Source organism: Rhinopithecus roxellana, chromosome 10, assembly GCF_007565055.1.
Source record: "Rhinopithecus roxellana isolate Shanxi Qingling chromosome 10, ASM756505v1, whole genome shotgun sequence".
Taxonomy (NCBI): domain Eukaryota; kingdom Metazoa; phylum Chordata; class Mammalia; order Primates; family Cercopithecidae; genus Rhinopithecus; species Rhinopithecus roxellana.
Genome location: NC_044558.1, coordinates 4,946,000 through 4,968,458, shown reverse-complemented (window position 1 = coordinate 4,968,458; position 22,459 = coordinate 4,946,000). Strand labels below are relative to the sequence as shown.

Here is a 22,459-nt window from a genome sequence, read left to right as displayed (position 1 = left end):
GGCCTGGGTCCCCAGTGACTGTGGCCCTGCTTCCTTGGGCTGAATCGGGGTCCTCTTCCGTCCCCTCTGCACACTACTCGGGCTGCCTGCCAGCATTGATCTCACTGCTTCCTTGTCTATAGAACCTCTTGAATAAGGCCCAGCTTTTCCTCAGCTCTTTATCCAGAGCCCCTGGCAGAATCACTGGGAGTGATGCTTAGGAGAGGAAGGGAAGAGGAAGGAAGGAGCAAAGGACAAAGGCAGGCAGATGGGTTTCCAATGTGTTTCCGACTCAATACTCTGTCCATGTCCTTTGAAAAGCTTTATCTTTTTTTTTAACTTCAATTCTGTGTCAGGGCCTTCCGAGCCTTCTGAGTTTTCCCTAACCTTATCTTAGAGTAAGTGGCTTCATTTTCACATGACACAGTTGCACAAATTCATTAACTAAAACATGGAATTGAGGCTCACAGGCCATAAAGATGTTGTGAAGTTCATTGTAAGATATTTAACAGAATAAAGACTCTAGTCATCTGTTCCTTATATTTATAAACCTTTTTTTGTCTAAGGCACATCAAAACTCCTTGTCACATTCTTAAAAAAAAAACAAAAAACAAAAAACTTTAGATTCAGGGGATCCATGTGCAGGTTTGTTATGTGGATATATTGTGTGATGCTGAGGTTTGGGCTTCAGTCGAATCCGTCACCCAAAGAGTGCACAAAGTACCCAATAGGGAGTGTTTCAACCCTCATCCCTGTCCCTAGACACATTCTTAAATATTGCCCAGAGAAGATTCCAGGATATCCCTTCCTTAGGGTCATCCTGGCGTTTTCTGGTCCTGGTTGTCAATGAGCCATTAAAAAGCAGGGAGGTGGAGGCACCCCGGAAGAAGTCTTCAGTTTCGACACGTGTGTGATTCATGGGCTTTAGCATTGTGTCTGCTCTGTAGCTGGAAGCACCGGTGCACTCTCTGCACAGGTCGTTTTCAAGGCTCCACTGTTACAGATTCTGTCTTCTGTGGACTCTTGAGGGCCTGTGGTCAGGAACCTTGTGAAGTGTTGCTGGAAGCTGGGGGTGGGGAGGTGGAATCGAATCGGGGGCTGATGCCTCCCTCTCCTGCCTCATTTTTCTGTGGGCCTCATTTGGTATGCCAGGAAATAAGCCAAACAGCCTGTGAAGAAAGGAAGAATGAGATAGTTTCCTAAGTTGTCTCTGCCTGAGTTGGCCGCGGGTCTGGGGCTCATTCAGCCCTTTGTCCCCCTGTTGAGTGCAGTGCGTGTGTGTGACAATGGAGTTGTGCAGTTACACTGAGGGCTAATGGTAGGAGTTCCGTCAGCCCATTCATGGAGGCAGAGGAGGGTGCAGGGCGCAGAGCTTGAGCCAGCAAGCAGAGGAAGTCAGAGGCCCTTGTAACGAGCTGAAGATCACAAACACTGCTGTCAGGGCTCCAGGCGTGGGGGCGGGGGCAGCCAGGAGGGAAGGGGGCAAGGGAGGGGGCCTATCATCATGGAAGCTGGAGGTCTGCCCGACCTCCAGCGCAGTAGGGTACCACCTGTCCAGGCTGACAGACGAGCATTATGGCTTCCCTTTTAATCAGCTTAATTTGGGGCATCTTAACACAATGGCTGGTGCTTTGGAGGCTGCAGGAAAGCTGATGTCCTACAGCCGCCGCATTTTACATGCGTGCAACATCTTTTGATTAGAGGCGCTTTCGTGTTTTTCCAGCCACTTGGGCTATGTCTCTCTTTCTTGGAGAGTCTCTGGTCTGTATGTCTTTACTTAGACCTTAGAAGTTGAGGTATATAGGAAAAAAGGAGTTCTGAAATTGGAGGCTTGCCCTTTCTAAAGCCAGTCTGAGCTTTTAGCCAGAGGTCACTGCGGGGCAAGCCACGTCAACTCTCCACGCTCCATTCCCTAGCTGGGAAACGAGGGCATTTGGCTACTTGATTTCCAAAGGCCCTTTAGACCTCCAAATTGTCCACGTCTGTGATTGTTTATGTATGTCTTCTTATAATCCAGCCCCTTTGGAAACACTAACTCCACTCTTCTCTCAGCTTGATCCTCTAACAGAAGCAACCTGGTTGGATTTAAGGTGGAGGTCTTCCTCTCTCCAGGTGGCTGCCCCCATGCCTACCCCCACCCCCCAATCCCATGCATTCTTCTGCCCTCCTGCTTTGGGCAAGACCCAGGCGATGTGGAGTTGGCATGTCCAGTTGCACGTATCAGCATCAGTGCACAATCTCCTCTCCCTCCACTTCCCACCAGCACACAGAATTGATATGCCCTTCACAAGTCCAAAAAGGGCCCCTGCCATGCTAAACAAAGGTATTCGTATGCAAGACGTGAGCTCTGTCACATGGAAGGGAGAGGCCAAGTCCTCTCTCCACCATCAGAGAGTAGAGTGTTCAACATCATATACGCAAGACAGGCTTTTGCCCTTTTAGTTTTTCTGAGCTAGAATGAGGGATTTGTGTAGTTGAAAGTCGAGCTGATCATTGTCAAGTTTCATGGAAGTGGAACCTGAAGGAAGGTTAGGCGGAGACTGCAGAGAGGGTTAGCGTCCTGCTTTACCACAAGGTAAGTCTAGAAGAGGGTGGGGAAGGGAGTTCAGAATTCTTCAATCCATGGAGTACCTGCTTTGGTCATCCTTTTATCTTCCAGTCAGAGGGGTCATCAAGTAAGAGCTGGCCAGGCTGGGCGTGGTGGCTCATGTCTGTAATCCTAGCACTTTGGGAGGCCAAGGCGGGTGGATCACCTGAGGTCAGGAGTTCGAGACCAGCCTGACCAATATGGTGAAACCCTGTTTCTATAAAAAATACAAAAATCAGCTGGGCATGGTGGCGTGTGCCTATAATCCCAGCTACTCTGGATGCTGAGACGAGAATTGCTTGAACCTGGGAGGTGGAGGTTGCAGTGAGACGAGATCTCACCATTGCACTCCAGCCTGAGTGACAGTAAGACTCCATCTCAAAAAACAAAACAAAACAAAGCTGGCTGTAGTCAAGTCAGTGATGATTTGGATTGAAATCAAAATGCGACTGAAGAAAAGAGAGTATGCAGTTTTGTCTGTCTATGAAACCTTCCTCCGTTTTGTGTGGGACAGCCTGCGCACTCATTCTTGGCTGGAACTTACATAAACGCTACTGTGCACGCACATGTCACCTGAAGTCCCGTGGCTCTGAAAGTCCAGTGGAAGTGACAGTCAGACATCCCAGTCCTTCCTGTAGGGTTTTCTCAGAACTGTTCCTTTAAGGTCTCAGGCTGCTAGAAGGGAAGGCTAATAGCAGAAAAAGTGGAGACACTGGGAACCCCAAAGGGAAGACGTGCATGGCCTGAAACCGAGGTCTTTAGCTTTCTGGAGCCTGGTCTCCCCATGTGGAGGGTCACGCTGGCATGGTTAATTGACCGATGGCCATAGAGTCCCAAGTTGGCCATATTGCAGTAGAAGATGCATTAAGCCAGATGACCTTGCCGGGGGCCAGAATACAGCCTGTGAGGAAGGAGAGCAAGGCAGGATTGGGCGGGAGGCGAGAGCGTTTTTGTTGAGGAGCAAAGTCTTCCACAGGAACCGCAACTTGGAAAGTAGTCACCAAGGGCTATGTCATACGAAACCCTCTTTGAAGGTACCACATTGCTATACCTAACGGGCATTTCCTTTTTAAAGTAATGGTTCAGAGCTATCGTCTACCATACCTCGTGTGCACCTGCACACGCGCGTGCACGGTCCCTCAGTCAGCTGAGAATCCTGCCATCTCCTTTACATAACAAAAGCTCTTAGGCCTTATGCTTTGGGTAAGATTTGTCTTCCATGGACAGGTATTCAGTTGGAAACAAGTCTATAGTCACTGACTCTATGGTATGGAGGCACTCTGATTTAGCTCCTCTGCCTCCTGGAAAAAAAACAATTGTAAACATCCCCTTCGACAGCTTCTCAACAGTGGAGGAACATTACACATGAACTTCCTGGATTCAATGGATTCTCCTTTGCAAGAAAAAAAAACAACAACAAAAACAGAGAAAGAAGAAAATACGAATTTAGATTGTTAGGTCCAACGTTTCACTCAGTGAGTGGCTACAGGAGATGAGGGAGGACAGATGGAATGTGGGGTGGAAGCTGCTGTTCTGGATCTGAGCTCTTGCCCATGTACGGTGGAGAGAGTATCTCACACCACGATGATTCCGGCATTTAAGTGAACTCCTTCACGCGGTGCTCAGATGGAGAAAGGCCTGTCTGTGTCTATCCCAGCTTTAGAAGGAAAACTGATGGTATGAGACTTGCCATTCCTCCCTGATGTAGAACCTTCCTAAGGGACATTCCACAGTAGTTTTGACGTAGTCGCTTTTTGCCTTTAACCCCCACATTCATTTTGTTTCTATATTTAATATTAAATTTTTTAGATTATAAGGATTTAAGGTTTTCACACATCTACTGAAATGCAAGTGCCCCTAAAAACATTATACTTTTAGGCCGGGCTCAGTGGCTTAGGCCTGTAATCCCGGTACTTTTGGAGGCCAAGGCGGGCAGATACCTGAGGTCAGGAGTCCGAAACCAGCCTGGCTAATCTGGTAAAATTCCATCTTAACTAAAAATACAAACATTAGCTGGGCGCGGTGGCTGGTGCCTATAATCCCAGCTACTCGGGAGGCTGAGGAAGGAGAATCACTTGAACCTGAGAGGTGGAGCTTGCAGTGAGCCGAGATCGCACCATTGCACTCCAGCCTGGGTGACAGAGCAACACTCTGTCTCAAGAAAAAAAAAAAAGAAAAAAGAAAGTAAAGGAACATTATACCTTAACTTTTCCCACCTAGCAAGTGGCAACGTATGAGGACAGCGCTGCCACATGGTCCTTGAGGGAAGAACTTGGGGAAGCACTGTACAGGGATGAGGCGGGTGAGCCCCAAGCGATTTCTCATCATTCATTCAGCTCAGCAGGTGGGACAGGGTAAGGGATGTAACCAGGAGATGCCACAGGAACGTCTGAGAGGTGTTAGCAAGTCCCGGAGGCCAGTGCCTGACTCCGTTTCAGCCTTGTTCAGGGTGGCTTGGAGGCTCCTGCCCCTGGTTCACGTCTGTCATGTTCAGCACTCTCCCCAGAACCAGACACACAATCTTGACACACACTTCACCAGTCTTGACTGAACGCAATTCTATACCTCATTTCAAATAAATCTGAGGGATTCTTCCAGGTTCCAGGACCAATTTATTGTTACACATAATCATGATCATTTATCGATCTCCACTTAGCACTGCACGTATATCAATATCATCTCAGTTGCCCTTTACTCTGAGTGTTTTGTGGGGAAATGCTGAGATAAGAAAAGTTAAATAACTTGGGGGGCCACCTGCAAGTATGGTAGGTGGGCAGCAAATACCACCCTTCCTCATCTCGTTGTTCCAGGTGATATTTCGTCTCTGCCTTTGGTCTCTTAGTTTGTGGTTGTTCCTAATCTTAATTTTCATGGAAAGCTGTAGTCTGAAATGTGGAATAGACGAGATATAGGAAAGGAACATTTGAGGGATGTGGAAATTTTGTTCCTTAGTGGTTAGTTCCAGCTTTATTTCATTTATTTATGTTTGTTTTTAAAGATGGGGAACTAGCTATGTTGTCCAGGCTGGTGTCGCACTGGTTTCAACTTCCCGCCTCGGCCTCCCAGAGTGCTGGGATTACAGGCGTGAACCAATATGCCTGGCCAGCTGTATTTTAGATCTTTGGGAAATAAAGAGAAGGCTTTTGGACTTGGCAAAATAGAAACCTCTGGGTGGGGAGAATTGCACAGTGAAAGAAACAAAAGGGGAGTTTGTATTAAACCATGAAAAGACACAGGTTCAATTTAACATATTTTGCTTATGTATGTGCTTCTTAAGAGAGTGCACAGAGGCACCTTTGCAGAGGAGAGAGGCTAGAAAATGCCTGTTCTACTGTGCGCACCCTCTTACTAACACCAGCAATGGTCCCTGTCTAGTGATACCGGTGACTTATCATTGCATCGCATATCACCTGCCTAAGTGAAGCTCCTGCCTGGAGCAGACACGCTGTCCATTTCCCCTACAATATAGACTGATAACTAAAGCAATGCTGCATATTCTTGCTTATTCCCAGATTGGACGGCTCAAGGGTCCAGAATGTTGTAGACATTTTGCATTACATCTTTATGAGAGTTAAGGAACTGGTAAAGAAGCAGAAAAAATTGGGGATTTCTTTTTTAAGTCTTTACAGTGAGGCACGGTGACTCACGCCTGTAATCCCAGCACTTTGGGAGGCCAAGGCGGGCAGATCACAAGGTCAGGAGTTCGAGACCAGCCTGGCCAATATGGTGAAACCCCGTCTGTACTAAAAATACAAAAATTAGCCAGGCATGGTGGCAGGCGCCTATAGTCCCAGCTACTTGGGAGGCTGAGGCAGGAGAATCACTTGAACCCGGGAGGCAGAGGTTGCGGTGAGCTGAGAATGCGCCACTGCACTCCAGCCTGGGGGACAGAGTGAGAACATGTATTTACAGTTTATATGAGGGTCAGTACGTTGGTTTGTTGGCTTCCTTCTTACCTAGTTTTCAAGGGCTGAGTTTGCTAATGTCATAGCACCTCTAGTAGCCTTCCCCTTTTCTCTGCCACTTCCCAGCTTCCCCAGGCAGAAAGCATCTGGTTGGCCCCTTGATTACCAGGCATCCATAAGTGGACCGTCTTTTAGGCCAGTGCTTCGCAGAATACCAATCACCTGGGCTCCACTAAAATGCAGGTTCTGATGAGCTCGACCTGGGTTGACTGAGATTCTGCGGTTCCAGCGAGCTCGCGGGTAGTGCTGATGCTGTCAGCCCATGGACCCCACCTACAGTAGTGAGGTTCCTTGGCACTTGAAGAACATCCCCCCTTTACTTCACATTTATTTCAACTGGAAATTAGCATGGACTTATGCAAGCTAGATTATGCATGTTTTCTTGGTAGGATGCTCTATGTCCTGTTTCTCTTGCTAACAGCTCTGGTCTGGACCATTGTTCTAGGATTGTCTCAAAGCTTGCCAGGAGCAGATTGAGGCGGTGCTCCTCCACAGCCTGCAGCAGTACCGTCAGGACCAGCGCGACGGATCCAAGTCGGAGGATGAACTGGACCAAGCCAGCACCCCTACAGACGTACGGGATATCGACCTGTGAGGATGCCAGTTGGGCCGAAAGAGAGAGACGCGTCCATAATCTGCTCTCTCCTTCTTTCTGGTTATGTTTCTGTTATTTGTGTTTTAGGGTGAAACTTAAAAAAAAATTCTGCCCCCACCTAGATCATATTTAAAGATCTTTTAGAAGTGAGAGAAAAAAGTCCTATAAAAACGGAATAATAAAGAGCATTTGGTGCCTATTTGAAGTACAGCATAAGGGAATCCCTTGTATATGCGAACAGTTATTGTTTGATTATGTAAAAGTAATAGTAAAATGCTTACAGGAAAACCTGCAGAGTAGTTAGAGAATATGTATGCCTGCAATATGGGAACAAATTAGAGGGGACTTTTTTTTTCATGTTATGAGCTAGCACATACACCCCCTTGTAGTGTAATTTCAAGGAACTGTGTACGCCATTTATGGCATGATTAGATTGCAAAGCAATGAACTCAAGAAGGAATTGAAATAAGGAGGGACATGATGGGGAAGGAGTACAAAACAATCTCTCAACATGATTGAACCATTTGGGATGGAGAAGCACCTTTGCTCTCAGCCACCTGTTACTAAGTCAGGAGTGTGGTTGGATCTCTACATTAACGTCCTCTTGCTGTCTACAGTAGCTGCTACCTAAAAAAGATGTTTTATTTTGCCAGTTGGACACAGGTGATTGGCTCCTGGGTTTCATGTTCTGTGACATCCTGCTTCTTCTTCCAAATGCAGTTCATTGCAGACACCACCGTATTGCTGCCTAATGGGGAAATGTAGCTATGGGCCGTCACCAAAACTCACATGAAACGGAGGCAGATGGAGACCAAGGGTGGGATCCAGAATGGAATCCTTTCTGTTGTTGTATTTAAAAGGGTAATGTGGTCTTGGCATTTCTTCTTAGAAAAAAACGAATTTTTGGTGCTGATTGGCATGTCTGGTTCACCGTTTAGCATTGTCATAAACCATTCCATTCGAAAAGCACTTTGAAAAATTGTTCCCGAGCGATAGATGGGATGGTTTATGCAAGTCATGCTGAATACTCCTCCCCTCTTCTCTTTTGCCCCCTCCCTTCCTGCCCCCAGTCTGGGTTACTCTTCGCTTCTGGTATCTGACATTCTTTGGTACACAGTTCTGGTGTTCCTACCAGGACCCAAGAGACACTGCTTCCTACTGACATTCCCATCACAACATTCCTCAGAAAAGCCTGTAAACTAAAATCTGTTACCATTCTGATGGCACAGAAGGATCTTAATTCCCATCTCTATACTTCTCCTTTGGACATGGAAAGAAAAGTTATTGCTGGTGCAAAGATAGATGGCTGAACTGATATCAGGGTGTGGCATTTTGTTCCCTTTTCCGTTTTTTTTTTTTATTGTTGTTGTTAATTTTATTGCAAAGTTGTATTCAGCGTACTTGAATTTTTCTCCTCTCCACTTCTTAGAGGCATTCAGTTAGCAAAGAGGTTGGAGCAACAACTTTTTTTTTTTTTTTTGCACAATTGTAATTGACAGGTAATGAAGCTATTTGTTAAAATATTTGCCTTTTTAAGTGAAAAAGAAAAATCAGAACAGGGCTATTTGAAGAATTATTTGAGACACGGATTCTGCCTTGTTTCGTAGTATGAGGGTTGAAGAAGGAAAATGATCTAAGGGTCTCTTACTCTTTCATTTTGTTTTGTTCAGTTTGGTTTTTTTTCTTTCTTTTTTTTTTTTTTTGCGCTGCTAAGAAGCTAAAATCATCCATCGTTATTCACATTGACAGTACCTAGCTGTAATGTTTCACAGAGTGTGCTGCTATTTTATAAACATTTTTATAATATATTATTTTACTGCTTAAATCCCAAGTCCTGAAGTAGATGGTTGAGACATGAGTTCTTCATCCTGGAAAAGCCCTTCCGTAGTTTGTTTTTTTCTGGTAGCGTATTCATGGTGGTGGTTTTTTCCTTTTTTTTTTTTTTTTTTTTTTTTCCTCTGGTCACATTCTTCAAAGACGGAGTATTCTTTACCTCAGGTTTACTGGACAAAATCAATAACTACAAAAGACAATGATTCACGCTTTTGTTTTCATAATACCTCACAACCGCACAGTTTCTGCTTGGAGCCCATTCACGTGAGGAATACAGAAGCAGTGTGAGCAGGGCTGACTCCCTCTCAGGTGGAAGGCAGGGTGGTCCCTCTCCCAGGGACCTTTTTGGTTATGGAGGCCATCGGGCTCCCATTTAGACCCCGGTATCCTCATCATGATGGAAAAAATACATGGAACCAAGGGATCCTCCCTCCCCTTCAAGGCAGACGTTCAGTACAAACATGTATGCAGTAGACTCAGATGTCGTAATTTGCACTTAGGTACCAGGTATCAGGAAACAGACTAAAAAGAATTCCAGCAGGCTGTTTGGAGATCCTCATCTTGCAGCTTTTTCAAAAGCAGGGCTTCGTGTGCAAACGGCCCTTTCATCTTGAAGTTTTTCCTTCCGTCTTTCCCCTCCCCTGGCACGGACACCTTGAGTTTAGGATCATCTCTGTGGGTTTTCTAGGTCTGAATCTGCGAGTAGCTGAATCTGCAGCAAGCAGCAAACAGCGTTGACGGTGCTTCCTTCTCCCTCCTCTGTCTCCAACTACGCAGGCAAGCACTATGCAAGCCCAGGTCCTCTGCTAAGCGGTACTAAACGGTCAGGTTTTCAATCACACTGAATTGGCAGGGTAAGAAAAATAGGTCAGATAAGTATGGGATGATAGTTGAAGGGAGGTGAAGAGGCTGCTTTTCTACAGAGGTGAAATTCCAGATGAGTCAGTCTCCTGGGAAGTGTGTTTAGAAGGGTTCAGGGCTTTGTGAGTTAGCATGACCCTAAAATTCTAGGGGCTTTCTGGTGGGACCATGGGTCGCGAATTCGGAAATTTTGGAGAGGAAAGTGGAGCAGCCAGCAAGTTAGCTAGCCAGAGTTTTCTCAAGAGCCGGCTTTGATCAGCACACTCTCCTGGGCCCCAAGGAGTCCCACAGAATGGGGAAGGCGGAGTTCTTGGGAACCTTGGAGCCTGAAGAGAAACTGAGGTGCAAATTCATTTCACGGCGACTGACCCTTGAGCTTAAACAGAAGCAGCAAATGAAAGAACCGGACAAATAAGGAAAGGCACAGGCCTACCCGACTCTACTTACAGTCTGTAACTTTCTGCTCTGCCTGTAGTCCCGAGGCCCCTGGGGCCTTCTAGCTTCTCTCTTTCCCATCCCTGGGGCTTTGTGTGATGATGGGTGTGGGGCTGCTGATGGGAAAGTAGGGGGTTGTTAGGCTTTTCTGCCTGCTCCTGCTTGAACAAAAGAAGGAATCCTGGATTCTGCCCTCTCCTTGGATCTCAGTCTCTTTGGTAGGAGTTTTGTTCCAGAGGGGCTCTCCTGCTGTGGATTTGAACTTGCTCTTTTTTGTTGTTGTTGTTCTTTTCTCTTCTTTTTCTTACCTCCCACTAAAGGGGTTCCAAATTATCCTGGTCTTTTTCTACCTTGTTGTGTTTCTGTCTCGTCTTTACTTCCATCTGTTTGTTTTTTTCTCCATCAGTGGGGGCCGAGTTCCCCCAGCCTGCCAAATTTTGATCCTTCCCCTCTTTTGGCCAAATCCTAGGGGGAAGAAATCCTAGTATGCCAAAAATATATGCTAAGCATAATTAAACTCCGTGCAGGTCCATAACAGCCAAGAAGCCTGCAGGAGAAAGCCAAGGGCAGTTCCCTCCGCAGAACACCCCATGCGCGCTGAGAGGCGAGCTCCTTGAAGAAGGGGCCGCTCTTCCAGGAGGCTTTACTTTGAACTGCCTCGGGACCCCACTGGAGAGCACAGCATGCCTTACTACTGGGTCACCCTTGGTCTATGTGCTCTGTACTGGAGGCTCTGTTCTGCCTCTTATCAGCCAGGTCAGGGGCACACATGGCTTCAGTGACAAAGCCAGAGGAGAAGACAACCCTGACAGCATCACACTGCATCCTTTTGCTAGCAGGATGGGCAACTCTTCAGACGGAGCTGCGCTTTCCTGCTGTCTAGCACCTCTAGGGCCTCTCCAGACTGTGCCCTGGGAGCTCTGGGACTGAAAGGTTAAGAACATTAGGCAGGATCAGATGACTCTCAAAGAGGGGCAGGGGAATTTTCTCTCCACGGGCCACAGGGGACAGGGCTGGGAGAAGAAATAGACTTGCACCTTATGTCATGTAAATAATTGATTTTCTAGTTCAAGAAGATAATATGGGTAGTGTGGGAATTGGAGGTGGGAAGGGGAGGAAGTCTGAGTAAGCCAGTTGGCTTCTAAGCCAAAAGGATTCCTCTTTGTTTATCTCTGAGACAGTCCAACCTTGAGAATAGCTTTAAAAGGAAAATTAATGCTGAGACGATAAAGTCCCCTTAAGCCAGCAAACCCTCTGTAGCTATAGAATGAGTGCAGGTTTCTATTGGTGTGAACTCAGAGCAATTTACAAGAGCTGTTCATGCAGCCATCCATTTGTGCAAAATGGGGTAAGAAGATTCAAGAGGACGTTTATGACTTCCTCATACCGCATGGCTTTTGATGATTCTGGATTCTAAACAACCCAGAATGGTCATTTCAGGCACAACGATACTACATTCGTGTGTGTCTGCTTTTCAACTTGGCTGGGCTATCAGACCCTATTCTCGGCTCAGGTTTTAAGAAGCCATCAGCAAATGTGTACGTGCATGCTGTCGCTGCAGCCTGCATCCCTTCGCCTGCAGCCTACTTTGGGGAAATAAAGTGCCTTACTGACTGTAGCCATTACAGTATCCAATGTCTTTTGACAGGTGCCTGTCCTTGAAAAGCAAAGTTTCTATTTTTACTTTTAATTGGTTTAGTTCTTACTGCTGGCCAACTCTTATATCCCCAGCAAATCACCGGGCCATTGGATTTTTTCCATTATGTTCATTACCCTTATATCATGTACCTCAGATCTCTCTCTCTCCTCTCTCTCAGTTATAGTTTCTTGTCTTGGACTTTTATTTTTTCTTTTCTTTTTCTTTTTTACTTTTTTTTTTTTTTTTTTTTTTTGCTTTGAAACAAGTGTGATGCCATATCAAGTCCATGTTATTCTCTCACAGTGTACTCTATAAGAGGTGTGGGTGTCTATTTGGTCAGGATGTTAGAAAGTGCTAAAGTAGCATGATCAGTGTACGCGAAAAGGTGTTTAGGAAGTATGGCAAAAATGTTGCATTGGCTATGATGGTGACATGATATAGTCAGCTGCCTTTTAAGAGGTCTTATCTGTTCAGTGTTAAGTGATTTAAAAAAATAATAACCTGTTTTCTGACTAGTTTAAAGATGGATTTGAAAATGGTTTTGAATGCAATTAGGTTATGCTATTTGGACAATAAACTCACCTTGACCTAAATTATCTGGCCTTTTTTGACTTACTTATCAACCAGCAGTCGTCGGAATGGAATACACTTGTCTCATGTCAGAACTGTTTTATGCTGCTGCAACAATTGGCAGTGGCATGAAAGACACATTCGAACCTGGAATAGAATCTACACGTGCCTCTGGGTTATGGCAGCACAAGGCATTGTTGACATTGCTAGGGGACGGGGTTGCCCATGCAGCCGGCTTATAAGCTAGAAGCCTCAGCCCACCTTCAGAAGGTTGGTCCATCACAGACACTATGATTGGTCCTCAGAGGACAGCCCCTGATTGTTGCCAGCTACTCATTCTGGGCTGTGAGGAAGCATCTCCTGGCATGAGAGGTACCAGAAGCCTACAGTACCATCTCCAGATTGTAGGGAGTCTCGGGAACCCTGCCCCTGCAGCTTTCCTGGCTCCTGCCTGCTATTCTTAGTGGCTCCCACCTGATTTCTGATCCTTCCTGCACCACTCGTCTTGAGACACAGGCCACAGCTACACTTGGTGGAGTCTGGAGAAGCAGAGCCTGGGAATGGGATGTGACCGTCTTAGTACTGCTGAAATGAATTGCCAGGCCCTAGGCCTAGCTGCTCTTGGACCTTAGCTCAAACCAGCTTCTTTCCTAAGAGTGATGGGTGTGCAGAAGGCAAGGGCCTAATGAACTTTTTTTTTTTTTTTTTTGAAACAGGGTCTTGCTCTGCCCCCAGGCTGGAGTGCAATGGCACAATCCCAGCTTGCTGCAGCCTCAAACTCCTGGGCTCAGGCAATCCTCCTGCCTCAGCCTCACAAGTAACTGGGATTACAGATGCGCACCACCATGCCCAGTTAATTTTTAAAAATTTTTAGTACAGAGGGGGTTTCCCTTTGTTGCACAAGCTAAAATAGACATTTTGATGTTACTATAAAATTCATTTTCTCCGAAGTTCCCTGTCTCTGAAAGTCATCGAAGGCTGTTTTCCATTTTAGTTCTGACCTGAGTTGTAAACAAGATTTAAAACTGGCCATTGGGGAAGTCCAGATTAAGATATTCCCTGCTGATCTCAAGTAACTTCACTTAATAGCACTTTTAAACTTACAAGGATCCTAGAAATTCCCCTTTGTTCCTATTCTCCTTGACATCCACCATTCTTAGAGACACATGGGGGTAACTTTTTTCTTGGGTTTTTGCCTAGTGAAGTCTGCTGGCCTCTTGGGAGTTTCAAGGGCCTCTGGTTGCCATTCTTAACCATCCTTGGAATTCTCTTCGGCATGACATAATGTCCAACTGGGTTCCTCTCCCTCCCCTTCCCCATCTTTGCTCTGTAGGATCAGTGCTATATTTGTTTGTAGCATGACAACTCCACTCCCTCTCCCAAATGCCACCCAGCAACGCTGCTGGGCTTCCTCCATTCTGAGCAATGGATGTTTTAAGGGTGGGAAGAGCAGATGAAGCACACAGCAGAGCAGTGATAAATCTGACTGCCCCACCTACGCTCTTTCAGACCCACATCATCTTATAACTGGAAAATCTCAGACTTGAAAGTGCCTTTCCTGAAAGTGGCAGTTAAAAATGCAATGAAGACCTGGAAATCCCCAATCTTCTGTGTGTGTTCAAGGGAATGCTTTGGTATCTCTAACGACTTTCTGAGATCTGGAGCTTTTATTCCATATGCAGAGGTATCACCAAAATTCACCTTCCCAGTTGGCTTAGCAGTAATTATTGTCAAAATACTGACATGAAGCAACTACTCAAAAGCTGAATATTACACCAGATTACTTCTTCCCTGTTCTGCTAGCAATTACAGCAAGAGCAAAAATGCTGTGGACAGAGTAGGGAGAGTCAGAGTATCAAGATAAGCCCAATACTCACAGCTGATGTATATGTGGGGCCTGTGCTGAGCCTTTAAGGAAAAGCACAGAAAAACACAGGACACACAGGCCTATGAAATTGCAGAGAGAAATAGCAGCAAATGCAGATGAATCTGGGGGGGAAATCCATGCTAAGGTGTGGGAGGGACCCTTTCAGAGGAACAGGTTTCGTCAAGCAAGTGAGTTTTAGGAAAACGCTTTTGTTAGGAAGTTCGTGTGGGTCAGCATAGTTTGGAAACAGAGTGTGACCTTTTCCAAAAATAAAAGGGATGGGAAGTAATTTTTTTTTTAAATGAAGGGAAAATATTCAAATAGGTGGCTTGAAGAGCACACACAATTTAATAGATTTTAAACACTATAAACGCAGATGTTACGCTTGTGACACAGGATAAGCACAGTCACAAACATTGATTTGGGATTACCACCCACCTAATTTCTCATGAGGCTTAAAGAAAGAAGGCTGGGGCCGGGCGCGGTGGCTCAAGCCTGTAATCTCAGCACTTTGGGAGGCCGAGACGGGCGGATCACAAGGTCAGGAGATCGAGACCATCCTGGCTAACGTGGTGAAACCCCGTCTCTACTAAAAGCTACAAAAAACTAGCCGGGCGAGGTGGCGGGCGCCTGTAGTCCCAGCTACCCGGGAGGCTGAGGCAGGAGAATGGCATGAACCCGGGAGGCGGAGCTTGCAATGAGCTGAGATCCGGCCACAGCACTCCAGCCTGGGTGACAAAGCGACACTTCGTCTCAAAAAAAAAAAAAAAAAAAGAGAAAGAAGGCTGGAAGTTTCAATATGACTGGGGGCTTTCCTTGTCTTTGGGCTTTGGGGGCCTCCCCATGCTGGAGGGGCGGATTGCATCCGCTTGGACCACAGGCTCAGTCAAACAACTGGGTGGCCTGAGAAAGCAGCAAGACCAGCTCCCCTGCCTCTGTCTTATTATCCCCCCTGAAGCTTTGAGTTTATTCATTATTATGGTCTCTTTCAGGCTGACTTGCTTGGGCCCTGGGCGTTCTGCTGCTCTCACCACCACCACTCTGGTAAATAAAAGACTGTCCACATGGTTTCAACATACAGTTCTTCCTGCGAAGTCCACTAGGTGGTACTAATGCCACAGACAGGATCCCTCACAAACCCAGAGCCAGCCAGGTGTAGGATGGCTCTGCCCTACAGGGAAGGGAACACCTCCCTCCAGCAGACAGTAGGAGCAAGCACTTTGGAGAGCGAATCTGCGCAGAGAGTAACGCGGAGTGTCAAAAGGTGTGCAGAAAATCCAAAGAAGGCTGAGGACATTGTGTGCGTCAAGAAAATAAGAACCAGAAGTCACTGGGACAGTGAAGATGTTTAACAAAAAAATCGAACTGGGAAAAATATAATAAAGTTAGTTTTGTGATAAGTTCTAAAAAAAAAAAAAAAATAAAGACAGTAGGAGCAGCACCCCGCCTCGGCCATCTCCCCGGGGCAGCCTGGGGAAGGAACGTCAGGCCTTTCCCCTCCGCACCTGGCGCAGTTCCCTCACCTGGTTCTCTCACTACCGCCGCATCATGACTCCATCTGGGGTGGCTGGTGCTGATTCATCACCTTTCCTGACTCTTTTCAGTGACTAATCCAGAGATGACACACTGGCAGCTTACAGACCAAATCCAGCCTGCAGACATAATTAGCTTGACTCCCACAGTGATTGAAATTGTCTTGGATTTACTTGCCAATACAAGATGAGAGCTTTCACATAAAAGTCAGGATTTTAACGACTCTTGGGAAATTTAAGTCCTGGCAACCACAGGCCTGTGAGGCCGCGAGGACTGCAGCTGAGTGTGACCGGTCCCCATTCTCTACCCCCTGCCCACCCCACAACCCACTGAACCCGCTGCTCTCTCTTACAGCGCCTGCCAGTCCGCTTAGGGCTTACAGCTCTGCAGCCTAATCTGTGTCTGTTTTACCTCCCTGGCCAGGAAGGAGGACCCAGTAAGGAGGACTCCCAAGTGGAGTCATCCTCCTCCAACCCTCTCCACCACAAACAGACCTGGAATGCTCCCTTCGGTTTGTGGACCATAACCTCTCCTCAGATAAAGAAAGACCTTAACGCCTCATTAAGCATTAAGATCTCTTTATGTCTTTATGAGTTTTTAGTTACCAGATTATCCCGGGGCTGGGCCAGATTTTTGAAATTCCTTTGAGATCCCAACATTCAGCCCCAAGCCCAGGTCTGCAGGTAGGCCCAAATAAGCTGGGGTGGGTAAAGATCTGCTTTTTGTTTTGTGGTTTTCTTTTGTTTTGTTTCTGGAGATACGGTCTTCCTTTGTCTCTGAGGCTAGAGGGCAGTGGCGTGATCACAACTCACTGTAGCCTCAACTTCCCAGGCTCAAGTCATCCTTCCACCTCAGCCTCCCAAGTAGCTGGGACCACAGGCATGCACCACCACGTCTGAATTGTTTAAAAAATGTTTTTATAGAAACGGTCTCACTATGTTGCCCTGGCTGCTGTCAAACTCTGGGTTCAAAAGATCCTTCCCACCTCAGCCCCCCAAAGTGCTGGGTTACCGGTGTGAGCCACTGTGTCCAGATAGCTTTTCCTGCTTTTGTTTGTCCAGAGAGTCATTTTTAGTGCTCCTGGCACCATGGAGATTCCATGAGAAGACAAACCTGTGAGGTTTCTAGATGTGTTGAAAAAGTGCAAATCTCTGTGGATATGTTTCGGTCAATCCATTCACTGAAAATCGTTACTCTTCGTCACCCTCTTCCCACACAGGGCTCCTGGGCACTGCTCGTTTATTCAACAGATGAGGGCTTGGTACAAGCCTGGTACTCCTTATGAGACTCCTCATTCAACAAACGTGTCTTCAGTACTTGCTTTTCCAGGGAGGAGACCTCTGCTCTTCTTGATCTCAAAGGCTAAAGACAGATAAAAAGACAACTGCTACTTGGTGGCTGGCCTAGAATACAAGTGCTCTATGCTCTGCTCTGGAATGCCCACCCGGCCACCCACTCGCTTCGTAACCTTGGGCTTGTTACTGAGCCACCCAGTAACTCATAGTAAACTCAGTGACTCAGTTTCTTCATCTGTGAAACGGGGTTCTGTAGTTTCAAAAGAGCTTTCCCCAAGTCTCTCCTATAATCCTGTTATAACTCGCTGGTGAGTTTGGTACCTTGTTTTGTAGCTAAGTGGACGAAGGATCACATGGCTCACTCGGCTCATCACACAGAGAGGCTAGGACTGGATCCCAGATGTGTCTGAATTCAAGTATCATGCATCTTCTGCTACATTGGGCTACTTTATTGATCCATAGTTTGCTTACTGAGCATTGAGCTGAGTGAGACTTTTAGCCCAGCGTGAGTTGGAAGGTGGAAGGGAGGGGGCTGGATGATGACATCACTTAGTGAAATCATCTGGGGATCGTTTTTTAATGAAGACAAAGTCCATGAAGAAAGTAAAGGGCCTTGTAATCTAAGGAGGAGTTTGTCAGTGAACGTACACCAAGGAAGTAGCCTTTTCTTTCCAGCGTCTTTGCCTTGCCCCTTGGCTGTTCTTCATGCTCTTTTCATTCAGGTTATCAATGAGTTGCTCGTAAACTCCTGGGAAGGAGCCATGGGTTCTGCTTTCCTCCCAAATCCCCAAACCTATGTCAATTACAAAAAGAATCATGGCTGGGCGTGGTGGCTCAGGCCTGTAATCCCAGCACTTCAGGAGGCTGAGGCAGACGGATCATGAGGTCAGGACATCAAGACCATCCTGGCTAACATGGTGAAACCCCGTCTCTACTAAAAATACAAAAAATTAGCTGGGCGTGGTGGCGGGCGCCTGTGGTCCTAGCTACTCGGGAGGCTGAGGTAGGAGAATCACCTGAACCCAGGAGGCAGAGGTTGCAGTGAGCCAAGATCGCACCATTGCACTCCAGCCTGAGTGACAGAGCGAGATTCCATCTCAAAAAAAAAAAAAAAAAAAAAAAAAAAAATTTCACATCTCTAGTTTGTCCCTATTCTTCAGGAACCCATGAATATCTGTGTTATTATTATTTCTCCTCCAGCACTCCCTCCCTCCCCCACCCAGCCCAGAGAATCTCAGTCTGGAGCCTTGCTTTACCACCACAGTCTCCCAAGCCTTTGCTATGATTCCTTTCCTTATCCTATAGGAAGAGATACTCTTTTTCTTTCTTCGTGGCCACGTTCCTTGCCCCGAAGAAAGGGACACAAGAGGAAGGGCCCAAAAATGTAGAGGAAAAATCCTGGAGGAAAAATGCTGATTAATATTTCAAAAAATATTATTTTACCACGGATGCAATGACCTGAGGCCCTGCAAGGGTGAAGGCCATACTGAGGGCCACCCAGCAACGTGTGAATGAACCTGAAAGAGAACTCCTGGCCTCTGCAGGCTTCCATTCATGGCTCAGCTCTGTGAGCCTCAGGACATCTTGGTGAATGCTCTCTCAGAAAATCTTGAAGCACCACATGTTTTAAAAGCAGTCACTCACTTATGTCTTTCATATGTCACTGTAAACTCATAATGAAGGGACTATGGGAGATTTGCTTGCATATGGCACTGCCTAGGTATTAGGGCCAGGACACCTAGGATTTTAGGCCCTAGTGGTCTTCTCTTTTCCTTAGCATTCTGTCAGGGCTCTGGCAAGAGCAAGAGGGTTGGCCTTTCTAGTCGATGTCCCCCCAGTGCTTGCTACTTGCCTCGAACATTATGGAGTGTATCATACATTTCTGTATTACATACAATCATTGTGACAGAGTCAGGATGCTGTAGTGGAAAAAGGCTTAGTTAACAAGATGATCTGACTTTGAATCCCAGGGCTGCCACTTAGCTGTACAAGCTCTGAGTCTCTGCTGTTCTTTTATAAAATCTCCCTGGATTATTAGAAGGATTAAATGAGGTAATCTATGTAAAGTGCCTAATACGTAGAAAGCTTTAACAAGAATCAGCTAGTCTGAACATATGCAAACACACCAAGGACTGTGTTAATTGCTTTTGAAGGCATTATAGATGCAAGGTTATTTTCCCAAAAAGTCAGGGGTGGAGGTGGATATGGGTTTTCTGTGGATCCTGATGAGACTACTATCAAGAGTACAGCAGTGAAACATAAGCATTTACAACTCTCATAATATCCCCTTGGTGCTGCTGCCCTTCTTCTAAACAGCAATGAACTTGGGCTTGGGGAGCGTTCTCTTCCCCACTAAGCAACAGGCTAACAGGCAAGGCATGAAAAGGGATTAGAGGATGCATGTATTCAAATAAAGGGGAGTTCCCCAGAAGCATGGCAGGCTGAGAAGGCATCTTTCGACTGTCCATCAGTAGGAAAGCTGTTTGACTGGCAGATATAATTTTTTTGGAACCAGAAATAATGGGGAGCTATTGGTGACAGATGTCAGATGTTGGCAGAGCGGCTGCCAAAACAAATCTCCCTCCACCTTCAGACATCAAGCTGATGGGGGACTGGGAGTCCCTTCTCACTTGGATCATTGGTCACATTATTATTTCTCAGTGGCTGGACAAAGCAGATGGTTTACCATGTATTTGTGATTTTCTGTTGGCCTAGAAATTCTGTTCTTCCATCAGGGTACGGCATGTAATCAATTATGACAGTGGGTGGTGCAAGAAAATCCCTGCCAGTAAAAACCCAAGACTTTCTCTTTTATTAAGTCTGCATAAACCACTACAATTTCCAACTTCAAAGCAATAGAAGAAAAAAGCAAAGTAGTGGTGTTATAAATAACTTGGGTAATCACAAAAACCACAGTTCTCCGTTGGTCCTAAACACTCTCAGTCTGTACTATCTGATGTCAGTTTTGTCTGCCCATCTTTATTCTGAAACTTAAAATCCTCTTGTCTCTATTCTACTAAGTCTTAATAATTTTTTTTTTTTTTTTTTTTTTAGACAGAGTCTTGCTCTGTCACCCAGTCTGGAGTGCAGTGGCACGATCTTGGCTCACTGCAACCTCCGCCTTCCAGGTTCAAACAATTCTCCTGCCTCAGCCTCCAAAGTACCTGGGACTATCATGCCCAGCTAATTTTGTATTTTTAGTAGAGACAGGGTTTCACCATGTTGGCCAGGCTGGTCTTGAACTCCCGACCTCAAGTGATCCGCCTGCCTTGGCCTCCCAAAGTGTGCTGGGATTACAGGCGTGAGCCACTGCGCCCTGCCTCTATTCTGGTAAGTCTTAAAGAGCTTTATCTTAGAATCACAAAGTGACCTAATTAAAAATAAACAGAACAAATACCAGGAACGTACTACCCCTCAACTAAGGTTTTTAAAAAAATATTCTCAGTTGCATTCTATTACATAGTAAAAATAGTAAGTTGCCTTGCTTTAGTATGTATGAATAGCCACACAGAACAGTTTATATGTTCTCCATCACCCACCCTCTGGATAATTTTCTTTGTGAAGGACACCTTGCTTATTTGTATGCATGTGTCTCAGGAAATAAATTCTTTAGTAAGAGAACAGAACAAGTATTTTTAACATTGTAACTACCAAGTAGAGAAACCCTTGACATAAATTACATGTTTTTTCTTGTGTTTTAAAAACATGTATGTATTTTTTCTTAAAAATCAAGCTCATAAACGAATGGCTTTCTGCTCTTTTCTCATTTAATCTCCTATCAGGGGAATGTTGTCATACCATTAAATATTCTGTAATAACATGATTTCTAGGGCTGAGCAAGGTGGCTCACACCTGTAATCCCAGCATTTTGGGAGGCCAAGGCAGGAGGATCACCTTAGGTCGGGAGTTTGAGACCAGCCTGGCCAACATGGTGAAACCCCATCTCTACTAAAAATATAAAAATTAGCTGGGTGTGGTGGCATGTGCCTGTAATTCCAGCTATGTGGGAGCTGAGGCAGGAGAATTGCTTGAACCCTGGAGGTGGAGGCTGCAGTGAGCTGAGATGGCGCCACTGCATACCAGCCTGGGTGACAGAGTGAGACTCTGTCTCCAACAAAAAAAGCGCCACAGATTCTAATGAATTGTTTGGGCTCCTACTACTCGAGGCACTGAAGACACACAAGGGAACAAGCCAGTCCCCACCATCAAGGAATTTATCCTGGTGAAGAAAGACAAGCAACAAACCTACAAAAATAGTTCATAAATGATATAATTTCCGAATAAAATTGGATGAAGGATAGTGACTGGGCAGGCTCCTTTGCTTGAGGGAGGACCTCTTGAGAGTGGGACTTCTGAGTTGATACCTGAAGGCTGAGAAGGAGACAGCCATGCAAGTCTCTTGGGAAAGAGCTCTGCGAGCAGAAGGAACAGAGAACGCAAAAACCGAAAGATAGGAATAAGCATGACATGGTCTATGAACAGAGAAAAGTCCTGATGGCTGGAGCTGGATGACGAGGGGCAGTGAAGAGAGAATTGCAACTGGAGGGCCAAGAGGGGCCATGCCACATAGGCCTTGCAGGAGTTGGGACTTGATTCTAACTGCAATGAGAATTCAACAGAGAATTTTCCAGCAAGGGAGTGACACATAGGGACATCTCTTCAAAGGCTGAGTACCAGAGTAGAGACAGCAGAGCTATGCCAACAGGCTATCACAGCAATCCAGACGAGAGGTGATGGAGGCTCAGCCTGGGACACAGTGAGACTCCGGAAGTGGTGGATTCAGGATATAATTTGGTGATAGACTCCATAAACTTTTTTTAAAGGTTTTGGACAGATAGCTTTTATCATTTATTTATTACTGAAGATACGTACAACACAATAAATCAGCTTGCTTCAGACGTATATACAGAACTCTGCATCTAATAATGAGTGAATCCACATTCTTCACAAGGACACACGAAACATTTCTATGAAATGCCTGTGGACTAGTCCACAAAGCAAGTCTCCATAAATTTTAAAAATATATACCCTTGAAAATCTTTGAAGTCCTGAAGATTTAAGTCTACAAGTATCTTAGTCTTACTACCAAGAATAGCCCCTAAGGAAAAACAAAAACAAAAACAAAAACCTTTCAATTAAAATGATAAACAAGAAGAATATAAATGTCACAGACTCTGGCTAACCAGCTTTTGGTGGTTAGTCAACAGGCCAGCTTTTGGTCACAATGTAATTAATTTCATTCTTAATGCATTGCTGAAAGTATTTAAATGCCTGGGGAACTGGCTCCAACCCACAATCTC

General features: G+C 45.7%; 1 protein-coding gene across 1 annotated transcript in view; it reads left to right on the top strand.

The window, feature by feature from the left end:
• The window catches only part of CCND2 (cyclin D2), a 31,854-nt gene extending 19,367 nt beyond the window's left edge, over positions 1-12,487 (top strand). The window contains exon 5 of the mRNA XM_010359145.2: positions 6,977-12,487. Coding sequence (XP_010357447.1) covers positions 6,977-7,126 — 150 coding nt within the window. The 3' untranslated portion in view covers positions 7,127-12,487. The remainder of the gene's footprint in view (positions 1-6,976) is intronic.
• The last annotated feature ends 9,972 nt before the right edge of the window (positions 12,488-22,459 follow it).